General features: G+C 42.2%; 1 protein-coding gene across 1 annotated transcript in view; it reads right to left on the reverse strand.

The window, feature by feature from the left end:
• The window catches only part of kctd16b (potassium channel tetramerization domain containing 16b), a 75,218-nt gene extending 57,939 nt beyond the window's left edge, over window positions 1–17,279 (reverse strand). The window contains exon 1 of the mRNA XM_010729309.3: window positions 15,435–17,279. Within this exon, the coding sequence (XP_010727611.3) occupies window positions 15,435–16,272 (838 nt within the window). The 5' untranslated portion in view covers window positions 16,273–17,279. The remainder of the gene's footprint in view (window positions 1–15,434) is intronic.

Consider the following 17,279-nt stretch of genomic DNA (forward strand, 5'->3'; position numbering starts at 1 on the left):
TGTCATTTTGCGGTGGAAAGTGCCTTAGGGTGCAAATAAGCTAAAATACAATAATAGAAACTTTAACAGTCGCCAGAGGGACCTGAGAAATTGTTCAAAATGTGACCTTTTTCCCCCAACTTTTCTCTTTTCACCCTTGAGCAGTGGTGCCTACTAATTGAGTATAGAATACACCTAACAAGGCACCCAGCCTCACTTACAAATGACTCCCAGTCCCACTCATCCTTCTTGTGCTGACCTTTAGAGGTTTATTTTATACTGCTGGATGACCAAAAATGTACAGTCGGTTAAACAAAGTATTTATGTTATATTGGCTTAACATAGGAGCAGCAAACAGCCAATAAATGCACCTTGTAGGCTGAGGGTAACTTCATCTCCATTGCTCTCGCTTGCTGCAAGTCTCTCCATGGTAATAGTATAACCAACGGAGAAGATATGAGAATTTAGTCAAGGAGCAAATGGTGCCAATAGCGTAAAGTGAGAGCAGAGCAGAATAAAATATATGAAATATAATAAAATGCAACAGAATGAAACGTACCAGTAGCACTGTTGTTTTGGCTGCTGTTTACTCCTGAGGTGCTTGGAGAGAAACAGAGATAGGGACACCAACCGAATAAAGAGGAAAAGGAAGATAAAGACAGAGCATTGAAAGCATTGAAAGCATCACAGAAAATGAGAGCGAAATCAAAGCCAACCTCAGCTCTTGCAGGAAGAACAACAACAAAAAAACAAAACAGAGAAGGGGCATATACAGAGAGAACGATAAACACAAAGAGACAAAGGCCTAGGGCAATGAAAACCACACTGACCACACACTCCACTCCAGCTGTCAGATGGGGACATGCAGGGAGAAAGGAAGAAAGAAAGAAAGGGATGGAGGAGGGTTAATGGGAGATAGGGCTATAGAGTGAAACAGAAGCTCAGAGCAGGACAGCGAAAACAACAGCGATCAAAAACATCTGCCGGCAACTTCAGCACAGGCAGCTATACCACTCTGTGCACTCCAGGAGAGATGAGCAGAACAGCAGCCAGAGATTGTTTACTGAAGACAGAAGGCTGAGCTCTCGGCACAACACCTTGATGCTTTAAATGCTCCTGAGGAAACCGAAAAACATCTGATCTGCACAACTGGCAGAGAATCAAATGCTCAAAGCAGCATCAGATATGGAACAGGAAGGTGAGACCCATGAAGAAAAAGCATGCTCGTGGCATATATACTCAACGCCCACTTGTAGGTTTCAATCCAAAACATATTTCTATGTTGCCAGTGATCCAAATCTAAGCATCTATTTGTATATTTGCAAGCCAGTTTGTTTCCCATGATGGATTTATTCACACTCAGCTGTCTCCACTGCCCATAGCTTTTAAAAAGGTAAGAACTGATAACTTTGCAACGCCAACAGGCAGAGAGATACACTGACATCATCACTAGAGATCAAGCTGTGCCCTGTACCCTGTGTGTGTGTGTGTGTTTGTGGGTGTTTATAAAATGTTCTTCTCTCCTCTGCTCTTATTGCTTTCACCCTCTCGTCTTCCTTTCACCATGATGTCTTGTTCTCTTTTTGCTTTTTTGCTTTATTTTATATTTTCTTTCTCATGGCACATAATGTGCCATTCGGTGTAATGTAAAATATTACATGCTGTACGTACACACTTTATTAACAAACACCCAGAAGGCCCATACGGTGAGTCTAACAGCACAGGATTGTGATGCGCAAAGTGTTACAGCGAGAACACAAACCACCCGATCAGTAAAACAAATTGGGATTTAAAACACCAAACAAGGCAAAGCCCTTTAACGCCCTTGAGGAGGTAAGGTATTCACATATGAGCCAACTTTAAAAGACTTTAAGTTCCAAAAGCAAACTCTCTTCCACAAACAGGCTTTGAATATTTATTCCGAATCTGCAGCTTTGGCTCATTGGTTGACTAACTCAATATGCATATTTTTTTTTCTTTGACTTTGTCTGTTTTTGAATCTATTTTTGTTTTTTTTTCCCCCTCACAATCTGACACATCTCTTGAACCGTGCAATCTTTTTCACAGGCAAAAAAACAAAACAAAGCATAGCAAATCGTATATTCATGAGGGAAATTTAAACTTAGGAGACACTCCTGAAAGAAAAGTGAAGCTGGGTGACGTAAAGAAGAAGCAAAGAGAAGAGAAGTGCCTCTCCAAAGGCCGAGTGATGTCTGAGAGTGCTGGAAAAAGTGACATTTTTGTTATTGGGTGTTGCATGAAAACAGGCGAGTGAGATCTGAAAAGGCCAGTGTCCTCTATTCCACCTCACACACACACTCGAGAGCATGCAACACACACTGAAAGTCCTAATCAAGATGAATGAGATTTGCTCTTCAATGAGGACATGTCATTGCATTATGAGACAACTACATTATTGCACCGTTTAAAGTGGTGTGTGTGTGTGTGTGTGTGTGTGTGTGTGTGTGTGTGTGTGTTTTTGTACATGTATTCATGAAGAGAGAACCGTAATGATCGTATGGGATCGTTGCGCCTGAATGTCAGTCTGTATCGGCTTTAATTGGCTAAATGAGGGTCTGAGGTGATGGATGTTGATAATTGTCTTGCTCTATTTGCTTGTTTCTCATCCCAACACTGTAGCACATTCATGTACAATCAATCCACCCTGTAGAAACCTGATATAGACCTTCGGTGTATACTTTGGCTGGAGCCTGCACGCAGGCACAAACACAGGTCTAAATATTTAGAAACCGTTGGCTCATGCTGCTACATCGGTTGCCTTGTCGTAGAGAGACATTCACTGATTACTAATCCGTCTAAACCTTCAGCCAGGTTAATCTTGTGGTAAACAATGTGTCTGTAGGCTAGACTCTGCTGTCTGATCTTATCTACATAATGTGCTCGTACATAGGAGTGTTTGTACATACGTACCGTCGAGTGCTGATGCATTTGTTGTTGTCCTGCAAAACCAATTTTCCAACAGACCTCCTGTCTGTAGACCATAATCACACAGGCTCACAGCCGGAAAATCATTATCTACACACAGCTAATACAAGCTTGTGTGGTTAAGAGACTATTATACAGGTAGTATGTGTACATAGGACCCCAGGTAGCAACCTATTACTTTTGCAAACAAACAGTCGGGCCCTCTGTGTTGCTGCTACAGACTGCGCAATCCTCTGTGAGCAGCACTCAATAATTTATTGCACCTTGAATAGTAAACAGCAGCACGGAAGTGGGAAGATAGCGGCCACTCTGGTTTTCTATAAATCATCGTCGCCACGGGACAGAAAACACAGAGTCATTAAACGATAACTGTTCCAATGTTTGATGAAGCACAGCCAGGTAGCATGAACAATCCCAACTGATGTCGTACCAAAGGAGTCATTTCTCTGTTGTTGTTTTTTTACATACATGTGTGTTGCTTTCCATAGATCTGTTAAACATACACTGAAACCACAAGTCATGAAAGGCGGTTGTAGGAGACATATGTGTGTATGTTTTGTTTGACCACTAGGGTGTAGTATTTTTTGTTTCTGTCTAATTGGTAACCACCCAGAATCAGCTGTATATAAAAGGATTGAAATCAGTTTGAGTTGAATGGTGGTGGGGAGCACACCAGTTCTTACCAGCATCCAGCTGAAAAGCAGCTTTATGTTAAGTTCCAGTCACTAACAACCTACATGGTAATGTAAATGGGAACCTCACCTGAAACAGAAGAAACCTTTGCACATTATTTTGTTTTCCCTAAACCGAGTGAAGAACAATTCTCAAACCACTATTGGTGACTAATCAAGTTTCTTTTTGGTAGTCACAACAGTGGTCATGCAATGTCTGCAGGTAACTTCCATAAGTTTTAGTCAAGCAACTACCTGAGTGCTGGTATAGCCTGCAGATCACTGCAAAGCATCTATTCATCATTTCATTGTTCAAATGTGAGGAAATAAACAGGCTGTGCTATGTACTCCAGCAAGGGGAAGTTTCCAAAATGCTGTTTGTCTAACTCAATGCATGCCGTCGCCCATCAGTAAACAAGACTATTGATGTTTTCTTTGCTAGCGCCAGATGAAGAAAAAGTGGGGAGTCATGCTGAATGACAAATCATGTCGCCATTGCTGTTTGAGACGCAATGTGTGGATGGAAAAATCAGGGTAGCACTCTTTTGTTCGAGTTAGGTTTTCAAAAACTACCATGTTGCTCTTTCTGGCATCTCTACGGATCCTCTCTACGTGCCACGTTATAAAGTAAAACAGGGAATGGGGACGGCTGAAGTCGTGGGCTCAGGTGAGAACTCTGATCTCATCATGATATAGATGACCAGTAGGGCTTTCAATCTTAAAAGGCAGCTACAGACGAAAGCACGAGTAGCTGGTGTTCCCAATATTTTAACCATGAATCCAGAAGAATTTGACAAAATCCATCAAGGTAAAAATAAAAAATCCCTCTTTTACATGGAGGGTTAGAAGGAATTCAAAATATCTATAGACACAGCAAGTGTGTTTAAGTGAGCGGTCTGATCTATAACCGTCCTTCTAATGAGAGTCATTTTTCATCGGTTAGCGCTTGTTTAAGTTCACCTTCAAGAAAGCGTGCGGAGGTGGTGGCATGTGTATGCCTGAATGGCATACTTATGACTACAGTATAGGTAGTATACACTTTGTGTGTGTGTTTTAATGGACAGAGAGCTTCACAGCCACTTAGGAATGAAATGGTGATGACAGTATGCTCCGGCGAGCGGCTGAGTATTCCGAAATGACACGCAGGGATTACTAATGAGACACAACACTTGGAGGAGTTTGAAATAATCCTCTGCGGTGGTATAACTTCAGGTACTGTCTAATAAACTATTATAATACAGTGCACAGTCATGACTATCAATGTATGTTAAGAGTGCCTGCTCTCTGGAATTAAAATTGCTATGACTAATAATCAGGCTAAGAGCGCCATTGATTAAAATGTATCCAATGTAACAGCCTGAGATTAATTATATGACAAGGCTTTCCCATTCTCTTTCCTCTGTGTCTCTAAAATACATGCAGAAATGTATTTGTGTGAACTATATTTTTATCTTTTCCTGTTTCAATAATTAAAACAAATATATTTTAAGCAAACTCTCATTAATCCTTTACTACAAATTAGTAAAAAAGTTGCATGATATTATATTTTTATGAAACATCAAGACACATTAGGCTTTTATGACACGTTACCATTGGTAGTTTCAGTAATTTCCTCTGGAGTTAATTTCCTCTGGAGTTGCTACATTAGTGCCTCTGGCTTTCTTAATGGACATAAAGACTTCATTGCCACTTACAAATGAAATGCCACTGACACTCTGCCCTAGGAAGTTATAAAGCACTATGGAATGAAATTACAGCGGTATGACCATATGCTCAATCAAGCTGTGGACCACTGCTGCGTGAGTGACAATGTATGATTCTAATGAGGCACAGAGGAATAAGGAATGATCCAAAACACAATCAAACTGTGAGGTTTCATCACGAAGTTTAAGTACTAATGGGTTGAATATTGACCAACTGTTTCATCAGTCACACTATCTCCAGACCGAAGAAGATGAATGAAGGGGCGGGCAGAGTTAAATGAGCAGCAGAGCTGAGGAGAGAAGAGAAACGCACGCACACAAACCTGCACGCACACACACACACAAGCAAAAGACACAGTGGTGATAGAAGTGTTCAGATACTTTAAAAGTACCAATACCACACTCAATACCACACAAAAATTCAAATCCTTACTTCAGTAAAAGTATGCAAGTATTCTAAGCAAATGTACTGAAGGCAACATAGCATAGAAATCTGTATTTTTAGTTTAGCATGCCCAGTTTCAAACCCAAAACAGACATCAAGAAAGTGCAACAACGCAAGACACAACAGCCAGCTAATACTGCAAAAAAAAAATACTACGCAACAAGCCCAGCTCGGCGTCTGTCTTTGAGCCTTTTATTCTGAAGCTCTCACCAATGACTAAAAGTCAGTCCCAGATCTATTCTAATCCAGCAGCTGCTTGGTCACTCACTCCTTCCACTTCTTAACTTTCTCCATAGAGACTGCTAAGCCTGGTTAGACTGTCAGCTTGCATAGCTCTGGTTCCCTCTGGTCAACATTCCCCAACACCAAAGGTTTTGAGAAATCCTCCTCTTCCCTGTGGTCCAAAACACCTGTGGTACAAACGCTAATACTCGCTGGTGCTCTGGTACACCTGATTATACGTCAGTTTAAGGTTATGCAATGTTGCTTTAAAGTATCAAATGTAAAAGTCATGCTTTTGCATTAATATGCATGTGTATGTTGCATTTTACTGCTGTAAATGCTTAAGTTTGAGCAAACATACATATATACTGGCAGTTTAATCTATAAGAATGTCTTATATTCTATATGTTACGGGTCCCAAAGGTGGAACCTCGACACAAATACAGTTGTCTGTGGAAACAGACGGAACAAGGACCAATGAAAACACGGAGCCGTACGTGCGCCGTCGCGAGTGGGCGGGTGTTTACACCTGAGACCACCCGGGTGGCAACAGTCCCGGCCCCAAAAGTTCCCCCTCCCAACGTTCCCTTTTTTTCCCACAATGTACATAAAAAATAAACTGTCTGTACAACAGACAACACCGGAGAATTACCTTCACTCCACAAACACTAACAAGGTTACTTTCCTTCAATTTCACATGTGGTGACACATTCTTTGGGTTCGCCACATGTACACGTTTGTCATGTGCCTAAAACTTGTAAAAACCTTCATTACCTCTGAAAGAAAAACTGCCCCGTTTTGAGCTTTGTGTGCTTTTTCCAGTTAATCTGAGAAGTTTAGTTCATTTATCTCACAAAGTAGGAGATGTAAATCACGTGAAACTACGTCAAACTGTAGTCTGCTGAAGTACTAAGAATACTTCTGGTTATATGTGGATCATTCCTCAAAGAGCACACAGCATTTCTGAACAGCACTAAAGTTGAGTAACATGATGTATGTCCTCTTCGGCAGCAGATCTTTTGTCTGAGGAACTCTAACAAATGGCAGCAATCATTAATCTGAACTGTGACGTGCACTCCTACGGTTGAAGCATCTGCCGGTATGATTAGGCGATGCAGTTACTGATGTGCTAAGAATTCTGTGCGTCCTTTACATTGTGTTTCCAAGCCAATCTGGACTCGCACATAGCGGGGCCATTAAAGCATTGATGCATTGCAGCAGCCAGCCGGTGTGTTGAGCGTGTGAAGAGGCTCTCCAGCTGCAGTTTGTGTCATTATGGCAACGCTCCACACCTCGTCACACCGTTGAGCACTTATTCCTACACAACAGGGGAAGAGCATCAGCATTATATCAACTGTGCCTACCACCGCAGAGAGAATAGACTGTCAAGAGTCACAGAGGAGGAGAAAATGGGCTGGAAGACGTCGAGGAGAGGAGGGAGTCACAGAGGGCTTAAGGGAGCTTGTTGTTGACGCTTTGGTTTTTCACTCTCTTTTCTTTACCCCTCTCTCTCTCTCTGTCTCTCCCACAGCTCTATAGTTCCCCATATCCTCCAGAGACTGGGGATTATGGGAATCTACGTTACGTAGCTACACTAAGCTTCCAGGGGAGAAGGTCAAGGGGAGGCTAGACAAACAAGAAAGTCTATCTTCTTTCCATATGACCCACCTGCCCCTTTATCCATCATTCTTTCTATACTGTCCTCATCTTACTTTTATGTAACCTCACACAAAATCAATCAGGAGCCAGCAATTTTAAAGGCTAACAAATGTTTTGTTTCATGATAGGATTACTCTGAAAAGACTCATCATGTAATTTTCTTGCTTTAACAGACACTATAACGTATTTTCTCTCATCTTCAAAAGGTGAGTAAACACTATTTCAGAAGTGAAAATTGAGTTCATTTTTTGTTAACCCTCAACTACATACAAGGTCTTACTTTCAGTCACTCACCTGCAGATCTCGCAGATCTCCCACTCTTAGGCATTTTTTTGCATTTAACAATTACTTTGTTTCTTCTAACTCAAAGCTATTCCCAGTGTAAAGCTTTTTTTTTTTAAATCATAGGTGAAGAAGGAAAAGAGTCATCTCTGTGTTCTTGACTATTCTTGTCAAAAGTCTCTTCCTTGCCTGCAGCTTGTACAAAACAAAGCAGATTATCGCTGCAAAATAAAAGGCATGTTCACGCCAGTTTTATCTCGCTATATTGAATTTGCAAAGCACCAAAGCAACATATCACTATGAAAGGCAGCAACATGAAGAAAATCTCTATATTTTTAAATACATTATGTCTGACGATTCTTTCCAGACTTTTTGAAAAGAGACTACCAGATACCAGATAGGCCGAAACCTCTAGTAAACCATCTGGTTGCTCTCAGGGTCCGCATACTAGGGCTGTCAATAGATATTCTAAATTCAAATATATATTTGAATATTTTTAAAAAAACAGATTCAATTGTGAAAATTAATATTCGTCTGTGGAAAAAAACGCATCAGCAGCTGCTTTGCGAGTGGGTGCACAGCATGACGGGTCAGGGACAGGTCACCGGAGTTGCACTTGCACAGTGTCACTCGCTGCTGAAAGTGAGACGCGACAAAAACTGTGGCAAATGCAGAAGGCAGAGAGAAAAACGAAATGACAGAAAGTTCAGTGCCCAACTCGGCAGCAGAGAGAGTGGTTTGGACTCAAAGCAACCTAAAAAGCCCCTTTTCCAAAGTCCCTTCAGATTTTGGTCAGTAGACGGCAAAAATACGGAGCCTCGAGATAAAGTTGTATGCAAGCTGTGTAAGCTACAGTTAGCTTACCATCGACCTTCAGTGATCTTCAGTCACTGAATAAAGCCTGCTTATATTATGAGAGTCGGGACCTTTAATTGCTCGCACAAGTCTTGCTCAGCACTCACTCAGCAAAGATCGAACCTATGTGGTTTTTTTTAGAGGGAATATTCGAAATGTAATTTTGGAGCAATTTTGACAGCCCTATACACTTAAAAAGGCTGATTATGTGTCATCTTTTTATACTGTCAATTCTGTGAAGCCCTCCTGCAATGCAAATAACTTGAAATTAATTCTTAATGGTGTCACTTTTATGGTCCTGGCCTTGCTTTTATACCCTTAACCTTGATTTTATTGCACTCGCTGTTGATTTTATGTGGATTTGTATTTTGTACTCCTGTACAAAGTGCTTTTAAAGTGTGCTTTGAATTAAACGCCAGGAGTTGAAGCAGCAATATGCACTGTCTTTTGGAGGTTATAGGGTCTAGAGTAAAGACACTTACATACAGGAAGACACAAGGAATCCATGCCATGCTAGCTTTTTAGGAACTGGGATAAATAACACTCCAAAGTTAGGTTAAAATTTAGTTTAGTTATGAAAAAAAGATCCTTGATGTATCACCTCAAGATACCTAAATGGAAATGGGTTCAGTGAGTATCCACAAGTCTCCTCTTTACAAACACTTTATGCTGATCCCATGCCTCATTATGTTTTTTTGCATGCAGTAAAAATATTTCTGCATATTGGTGTCCCTAAACACTATTGGAATTGTATAAATTCAGCACTAACAAGCCAGATTCAGACAGATTCAATAGATCATCCATAAAAGCATTTAATTTTTTCTTTACTAGAGTAACTAGAGTTACTTTACTTTTACTATTTACTATACTGTGCTGTATAAAATGACCTGCTGTGACCTTTAAGGTAATCACAGCCTTCTAACTGTAAATGCATTTAGGATGTTTGGCTGATTTATACTACAAATAAATAAGGGGAGTTTGAGCTGTTTTTAGAAGAGAGGTGCTCACCATCCAATCACTGAAAAATACAATCTTATCTGAAATTTCCAAATGTCAGAGGTTTTTGATGCCAAATCATGACAAGTGGTCTTGATGTCTTAATGTGGTGTTTTAGAGGGAGTTTGTGGGCCAAAGTGGTCCAAAATTGTTTTTGCACCAAATTGATGTAGCAACCCAAAAACTGCTGCAACTTAAGAGACATAATAGAGCATGGGAATCACTATCTTATTCTTCATAAAATCATAATGTTCTAAGGCCTTATACACGCTAAATGTTAAATATTTAAAAGCAAATAAAACACAATGTTTCTTGAAACTTGACACACAGCACTGAGATTAATGGAGCTCTAGCAGTACTTGTAGCTTGTAGTAGTAGTACTGAATAGCAGTAGTTGGATTTACAAAGTGCCACTGGTTGCAGTTGCATTCTGCAGCATAGCAAGATATCCTAGTAGAACTTGTGGTAACACTGAATAATACAGCCCACATTTTACAGTGTAGCTTCCCATCATTTTCCCATCGTAGCAGTAGCGCTAGTCAAAGCATTCGCATCACTAGTAGTCATGGTAACAAGTATTATAAAGTAATATAGCAGTGTTTTTTTGTCTTCTATCATACATCAAACTGTTCTCCACCTGCTTCCTCTCTCCTTGTCTTTTGTCTGAATAATGCAGTTGAGGTGTGTGGTGTGGACTCCCCTGTGGAGCTGAGGCCAGGGTAGCAGCTGTCCCTATCAAGACTCTCCTCAGAGCTGTCACGGCCTGTCTGCTCCTCGGCTAATCACTTCCTACAGCCCTGCAGCATGGGACCGCCACTGCTAATGTCGTCACTGATTGGGCCATGCGACATTCACAGGATGAGTGTAATGTAGTTTCATACGGTGATGAGCGTGTGTGCCTGCAAGGGTGTTGTAAACGTATGTGCGTGTGCATGAGGGGTTGGCGGAGTGCAGGTGTGTTTAGCCAGCGGCTCAACGGGTGTGCAAATGCCTCAGGTAGCGCAACAGGGTTCACGCATTAACGCACACACAATAATCATTACCATAACCCATTTTTTCCCACCTGCCAAAACACATTTGCGACACACAAAGTTACTCATCTGTATGTAACAAGCTAATGGCACAGTGTGTCACGCACCAGCACACATGGTCAGGAAAATGACCATTTGTAATGACAAGCACTTCACTCTGACATGTTCAACTGAGGTAAAAATAAAGCCTGGGGACATAGAGCCTGAGCCAAAAAATATGATTTTCTCATCCTCTCAAAGACTTTTTTTTCCACACGTAGGATGTTGTTCGATGGTTCAGTTGCGGTAGGCTCTGTCAGGCGGTGAATACCACAGAAACAACTGTCAACAGTGATGATTAATTATCAGTCACTCCAGTCATGCAACAAATTGGTAAATACATCTGCCTTCCGGGGGTTTCAGAGGCCATCCAGTATTTGAATAGACACAAACAGAAAGGAAGTACTATCAGAGGAGTCTATAATCAAAGCCAATAGATAAATGTGGATCGGGCTTCCAGCAAGAAAAACATAAAGCTTGTAAGAAGAAGTTGGCAAAGTTGTGAACTACAACAGCAGCTTAAGCAAAACACGTGGTTCCATTATGGAGGATTGTTGCTTGTTAGTTTTCTCTGTAAAATTTGGCCTGAACTCTTAAATGAGTCTGCTCTGCTGATCTAAACTACTGTAACAGCTTGGTCGTATATTAACAAGCTGACTTTAGCACAGCAAACAACCTTATGGTCAATAGAAGATGATAGCAGCATTAACCTTAATGGAAATGTCAGCCTCAAATGTGTAAAACCGATTAACATTACACCCATATGGGATTATTGCACAGCTCATTAAAAAACAATGAGTATTAATATGATGCCAAAATAGCCTCAACTCTTCTGAGATGGCTTTCCACAAGTTTTTGGACGGTCTGGCTGTAGCCACTGATGTTGGGATAAGGTCTGGCTCACAGCTGATGGGAAAAACAGTTACGCTTAAATTTAATCCTTAAAAATCTGAACGGGTGAGATAAAAAAAAACCCACCCCCCTGTCGGTTGTCTTGAACAGCGAAATTAGTTATAGAGACCAAAACTGTTTTTGTACCAGGCTGTAAACACATTTATTTTTGCTTTAATACGGACGTGTATGGAGGTTGACTCACTTCTGCAGCCTGTCTCAAGCGGCCGCTCAAGTAATTACAGTTTTTAGCGCTTCCGCATTGGCTTTATTTCCCAGCAGCGAAGGTTGCCGCTTGGGGAAGACATCTTTATTGTACAGTTGGCACAGGAAAAGACCTTCCCTGGCACAAATGAAAAGATCCAAACACAATGTGAGAGGCACAATGAGTTCTAAAGACCTCAGGACCTCTAATATGGCCAACAGAGGGCCAGCAAATAGGAAATACAGGTTCCATGGAATATGTGTAATAATGAGTGGCACAAACAGAAAGAAGGAGCTGAAGATGAAAGTAAATAGACAATCATGGAGATGGACAGGCAGACAGACAGAGATATGAATAAGGAGCGAGACAGGAGGTGTGACGGTGCAGTGAGGCATGTAAAGGCAACTGGTGCCGCCGCACTGCTCCGTGCTCCTCCTGTGGTGCACAGAGCGAAATGAAGCCGGAGAGAGGCAGGGCGAGAACCGAGACAAGAGAGAAAAGCCCAGTATGATTGACTGGAGCAAAATGAGAAGACATGAAAAGAGAAGAGGCAGAGGAAAGACAAAGAAGGGAGGGAAGCAGGAGTATGGGGGGGGTGAGCGTGCCAAAAATGTGACAGGCGGATAAACAAGAGACTGTCATTTAAACCACTCGGTGACTGCAGCATTTAACAAAATCTGTGTGTGTATGCACTGGTTACCTGCATTTGCATGCATACTATTGCCTCTTTGAATGTGTATTTCTTTGCACGGATGCACGTGGGCTTGTTTTTTTTTGTGTGTGTGTGAGTGTGTGTGTTGACATATAGGCCCAACACATCTACCACCATTTGTGCCCTTGCCTTTGAGTGTGCACCCTCTAACAAGCTGAACATTTGTCAACAATGCCAGGAAGCAGTTGTTGTTTGTCAGTAAGCAAGAAGAGGTCTGCAGAGGCAGCCCACAGACAGACTGCCAGATACTGCATAAGCAAGGTGTGTGTCTCTGTCCGTCTATGTGTAGTGTGTATGTGTATGTGTGTGTGTGTGTGTGTGTGTGTGTGTGTGTGTGTGTGTGTCAGCAACCCCCATCACCACTTGATTTGGCTTATTAGTGCTACTTCTGGGGGTTATGAGAGCCAAGAGCCATCCAGTCATTGTAGCTGCTTCATGCAGGCCATTAATGCGGAGCTCATTTAGCATGGAAGCAGCCCAGCGAATCGCTCTCATGTGTTTCTTTTTTTACTCCTCTTTGCTCTGTGACCATGTGATCATTTGACTTATGTGATTTATGGTGCTGGCAGTGGTTTTCCCTAAGGTGGTGGTGGATGCACAGCTCAGTGGTTCCTTACCAGCGGTCCTGGCCCACATCCCAGTCATTACAAAGACATTTTGGAACAAGATGAATAAAATATACTTTTGGGCTGTAAATAACTTTACAGATAATGTTAAAATGAGTGTTTTGTGAGTCACATCATGAACTGAAACTAATCTTTTAAGGATGTTTGCATATTGGCCCATAACTGTTTGTACTTGCCAAACATCTGGACGACTGGGCACTGAAATGAGACGGCATAGCCAGCAGCACAAACAACTGGGTTACATGTCTGTCCTCTTAGACTGAAAAAAACGCTTCCTATGAATAGGAAGCAGTCTCCATCACGTCATTGCAATTGTCAAAAGTACCAATATTGTCTGCTCTGAGGGTTTGGGTCCACAGGGGATGTTCCATATGAAGTCTATGTACAGTATTTAAATATCAATGAATCCCACACCTACTCAGTACTGAACACTTGACAAAAACTGAACTCTTTATTAAATTGTAACCTTTTAAGGGCAAATACTCCATTATTTGACCCTGTGCATATGAGAGTAGAAATCTTTGCTCTATGTTGTAATATCAACATAGCTTCCTTGACACATTGATCTCAGTATTGTGCACATTGTGCATTGTTCTACTGTATTTCACTTATATAAGAAGGCTATTGTAATTTACAGGAATTTTAATGCTGAAATTGGCTAACAGAGCCCCATATATATGTTAAAAGGTTGTCACTGTAGTAACTATATTTATGACCAAAACAGAGTCTAGTCGTATTTGCAAATATTCATGAAGCCATGCTGTGAAAAATGCCTTTCAGAGGACTTGTGTGGGCAAAAGGACATATTACTGCAGAAAAAGAGCTGCAATTATCAAAAGGGGTATGATTTATGATATCATCCTTGCAACATTTCAAATAAATTATAAATCACAAACAAGCAGAGCAGTTTATTCCCTTTTTTTTAAATTCACAATCCAGACTAATATGTCTGGTACTTCTTTGCCCTGTGTGGTTAGATACTATTAATCTGATTCAGTCTCATAGGTTACAACAATTAAATTTCCAAAATATAACTGTGCACTTTTTCTATCCTATGCATGAACAATAGACTTTTTTTTCTTTCATCTTAAAAGTGGCCTGGAGTTATTCCAGGGAAAGCTGTGTCTAACAACATCCAAGTAGCTTGTCTGGATATCCACAGTCTCACTTACAAACTGTCTCTATTATAGCAGCTTTATTGTGGCAGCTCTGTACGAGTTTGTGATAAATTATACACTGTCAAATCAGAGAATATGGATTATGTTGTTGCCTCCGAAAATCTTATGAATCTTATTTAGTAGGCCTATAAAAATCATGATGATCTCTACTTCGCTACCACTCCTGCCAGATTCCTACCTGCCAGTTAGGAGAAAAGATGGAAAAATGGGAGGCAGGAAAGGCAGAAGGAAATGCAAGAGGTTGAAAGGATGGGCTAGATGAAAGCAAAGAGGAGGTGAAGGAGAAAATTGCACCAAGATGAGAAATGGCAAGCATTGACAAATCATTGCTCTGACGATTGCAGTGGCTCGGATAGGAGTAAAATCTGGTTACATTTTGTGAAATATAAACTAGCTTGCAAGAGAGCACTGAATGCTGCAACATGCTGTAATAGGTTTGAACACACTGAGATTATAACATGAACTAGCCTGTCAGTTATGTGCTTGCTGCTAAGGTCTCATCGCTTCCAGGGAAAGATAACAACACCCCGGCTTAACCCTAATTACCAGGAGTGATCTCTAATTGGTTTTGTTCCACAGGGCTCAGACAAAACTTCAGACACTAACAGAGTCTGACTCAGTGTTTGCATTTTAACCAAGGTGATGAAGGCTACCCACAGGTCATGGACAAGTGGAACTCATGCAGTCTCTGTGCTATTTTAAAAGTGCCTTTGAGCCTGTCTAAGTAAAACAATTGTGACAGATTTACAGTTACTGTGTCACAGAAACAGGTGGGAGCAGCTCTGTTCACCACACCCACATCATTTCAAAGATGGGTGGTCCCATCCATCCCAACAACCAGATGTCTGTTTCATGCACAGAGCGAGCAAACCAAGCACGCCTTCTAGCGGTTACTCCAACTTTGTGTGTGTGTGTGTGTGTGTGTGTGTGTGTGTGTGTGTGTGTGTGTGTGTGTGTGTGTGTGTTTTCTAAGGGGAAAAAATGTGTCACTTACGGTAAAAGACGTATTCTGTGTAGCTGGACCAGATCTTGTCCTCTGTGTGCTGGTTGACAAACGAGGCTGTGACTGACGAGTTGCAGGCCACCATTTGGAAACCACACTCCGACAGCATGTCAAAAGCCCTCTCCAGGTGCTTGAACTTGAGGTAAAACCGGGAGGTGTACCGGTCCGGGGTCCTGTCTGGGTCTCGGCTCTCGTTCAGGGTCTCCCCGAAAACTTCTTTGGCGAGGGCCACCCGTCCACATATCAGTATCCGAGGTACCCTCCTGAACTTGGCGTCGGTCTGACTCTCTCGGCCCATGGTGCACGACCCCCTATACCCCACCGTGATGAAGCCGCTCTTTCTGTCTGCGGGGACGAGGGAGGGCGGCGGGCACTGCCGGTGGTCGCTGCCCTGGGATCCGTCTTCATAGTCGCTGTGGAAATAGTCGTCCGGGCTTTGCTTGAGATCATCAGGGGTCAGGAGCCTCACTAGGTCGGGCAGCAGGAAGTACTCCGCCTCTTTCCTGAGCCTCCCTTTCTCCGGGAAGTGGTCCGGGAGGACGACTTGCTTGTCTCGGAGGTAGTCCAACACATACCGGAATAAAAAACCATCTCTGTCGATGAAATACCGACCCTTGGGGTCTCTCGCCAAGTCATTAGAAGCGTCTTTTTTGGATGCGAACAGCTTACCGAGTAATGAACTCGGGGTGCTCACCAAAGTTGAGTGACGCGTGTAATAAACCTGCCCCCCTACATTTAATTCAACCACATCTGGAAAACTGTTCTGGACGGATGTTTGCTCTTTGGGGTTAGTCCTACAGTTCCCACTCAGCGCCATCGTTTCCGTCATGAAGAACTACAAACGGGCTACACACCTATTGTCTACAGCAAGTCTCAAAAGGAGGAGGAAAAAAAAATCAGTTTTAAAAGTTACTAAACTGTGTCCTCTCTGATTCTGCGTTAACGCAGGGCCTCCAACTTAATCTCAGAACAATCTGAATAAGCATTTTTCATCGATCCATTGCCATTATCACCTACCAGTCTTTAGCAGAACATGGGAGGGGAAGATGGCAGTGCAGGGCGTCCCTCTTTGAATGTTAAATCTGGAAAAGAAAAAAAAAAAGACTGAGATGGATGACTTGGAGGAGAAAGGAATCAGCACGGCGAGAGAGGAGAAATGTATCCGGGCGCATCAAAGGCGTGCATCAGTGGCTAATGTAAGAGCGTTACAGGGTGGGTGGTGGGTGGGGTGGGGGCGGTTCGAGGTTGAAAGAAGAAGCCTATAACACCGAACGAAGAAGAAACTTGTCTCGCTTGCCTTTCTTAGCTACCAGGAGTATTATCCAACAAACAGAAATCCTTTTACGCACGAAAAAAAAAAGTCCAAAGAGAAGAAGAAGAAGATGAAGGTGCTGAGGCGGTGTTGTCACTTTTGTTTTCTCTTCAACTTCCCTTGAACACCAGCAGATTTTCCGGGCCGTGCAGACCAGCAGAAGGAGGAGGAGGAGGAGGAGGAGGAGGCAGAGAAACTTCGCAGAGATTCGCACGAACCTCGGGAGTCCTGAAACGATTTTGTCTGTAGCCTGTCACCACAAATATGTCGCCTGCTCGGGACTGAACTAAACTAAAGCCTTCTCCTCAAAAAACATATCTTATTCACTCATTTTCAGAGGTGTAAAAAAAATATATATATATATCAAATATCAGTTTGTTCTCTTGTTTTCAGAGCAGCAGAGAGGAGAGAGGAGCGACCCGCTGCTGGCTGGCTGCTTTTACCGGGAGCTGTCCGCGGTGCTGAAACGAGCATCTCACCCTCCCCTCCTCCCTCTTTCTCCTCACCCTCCCTTCCACATTCTC

Source organism: Larimichthys crocea, chromosome XXII (assembly GCF_000972845.2).
Source record: "Larimichthys crocea isolate SSNF chromosome XXII, L_crocea_2.0, whole genome shotgun sequence".
NCBI lineage: Eukaryota > Metazoa > Chordata > Actinopteri > Sciaenidae > Larimichthys > Larimichthys crocea.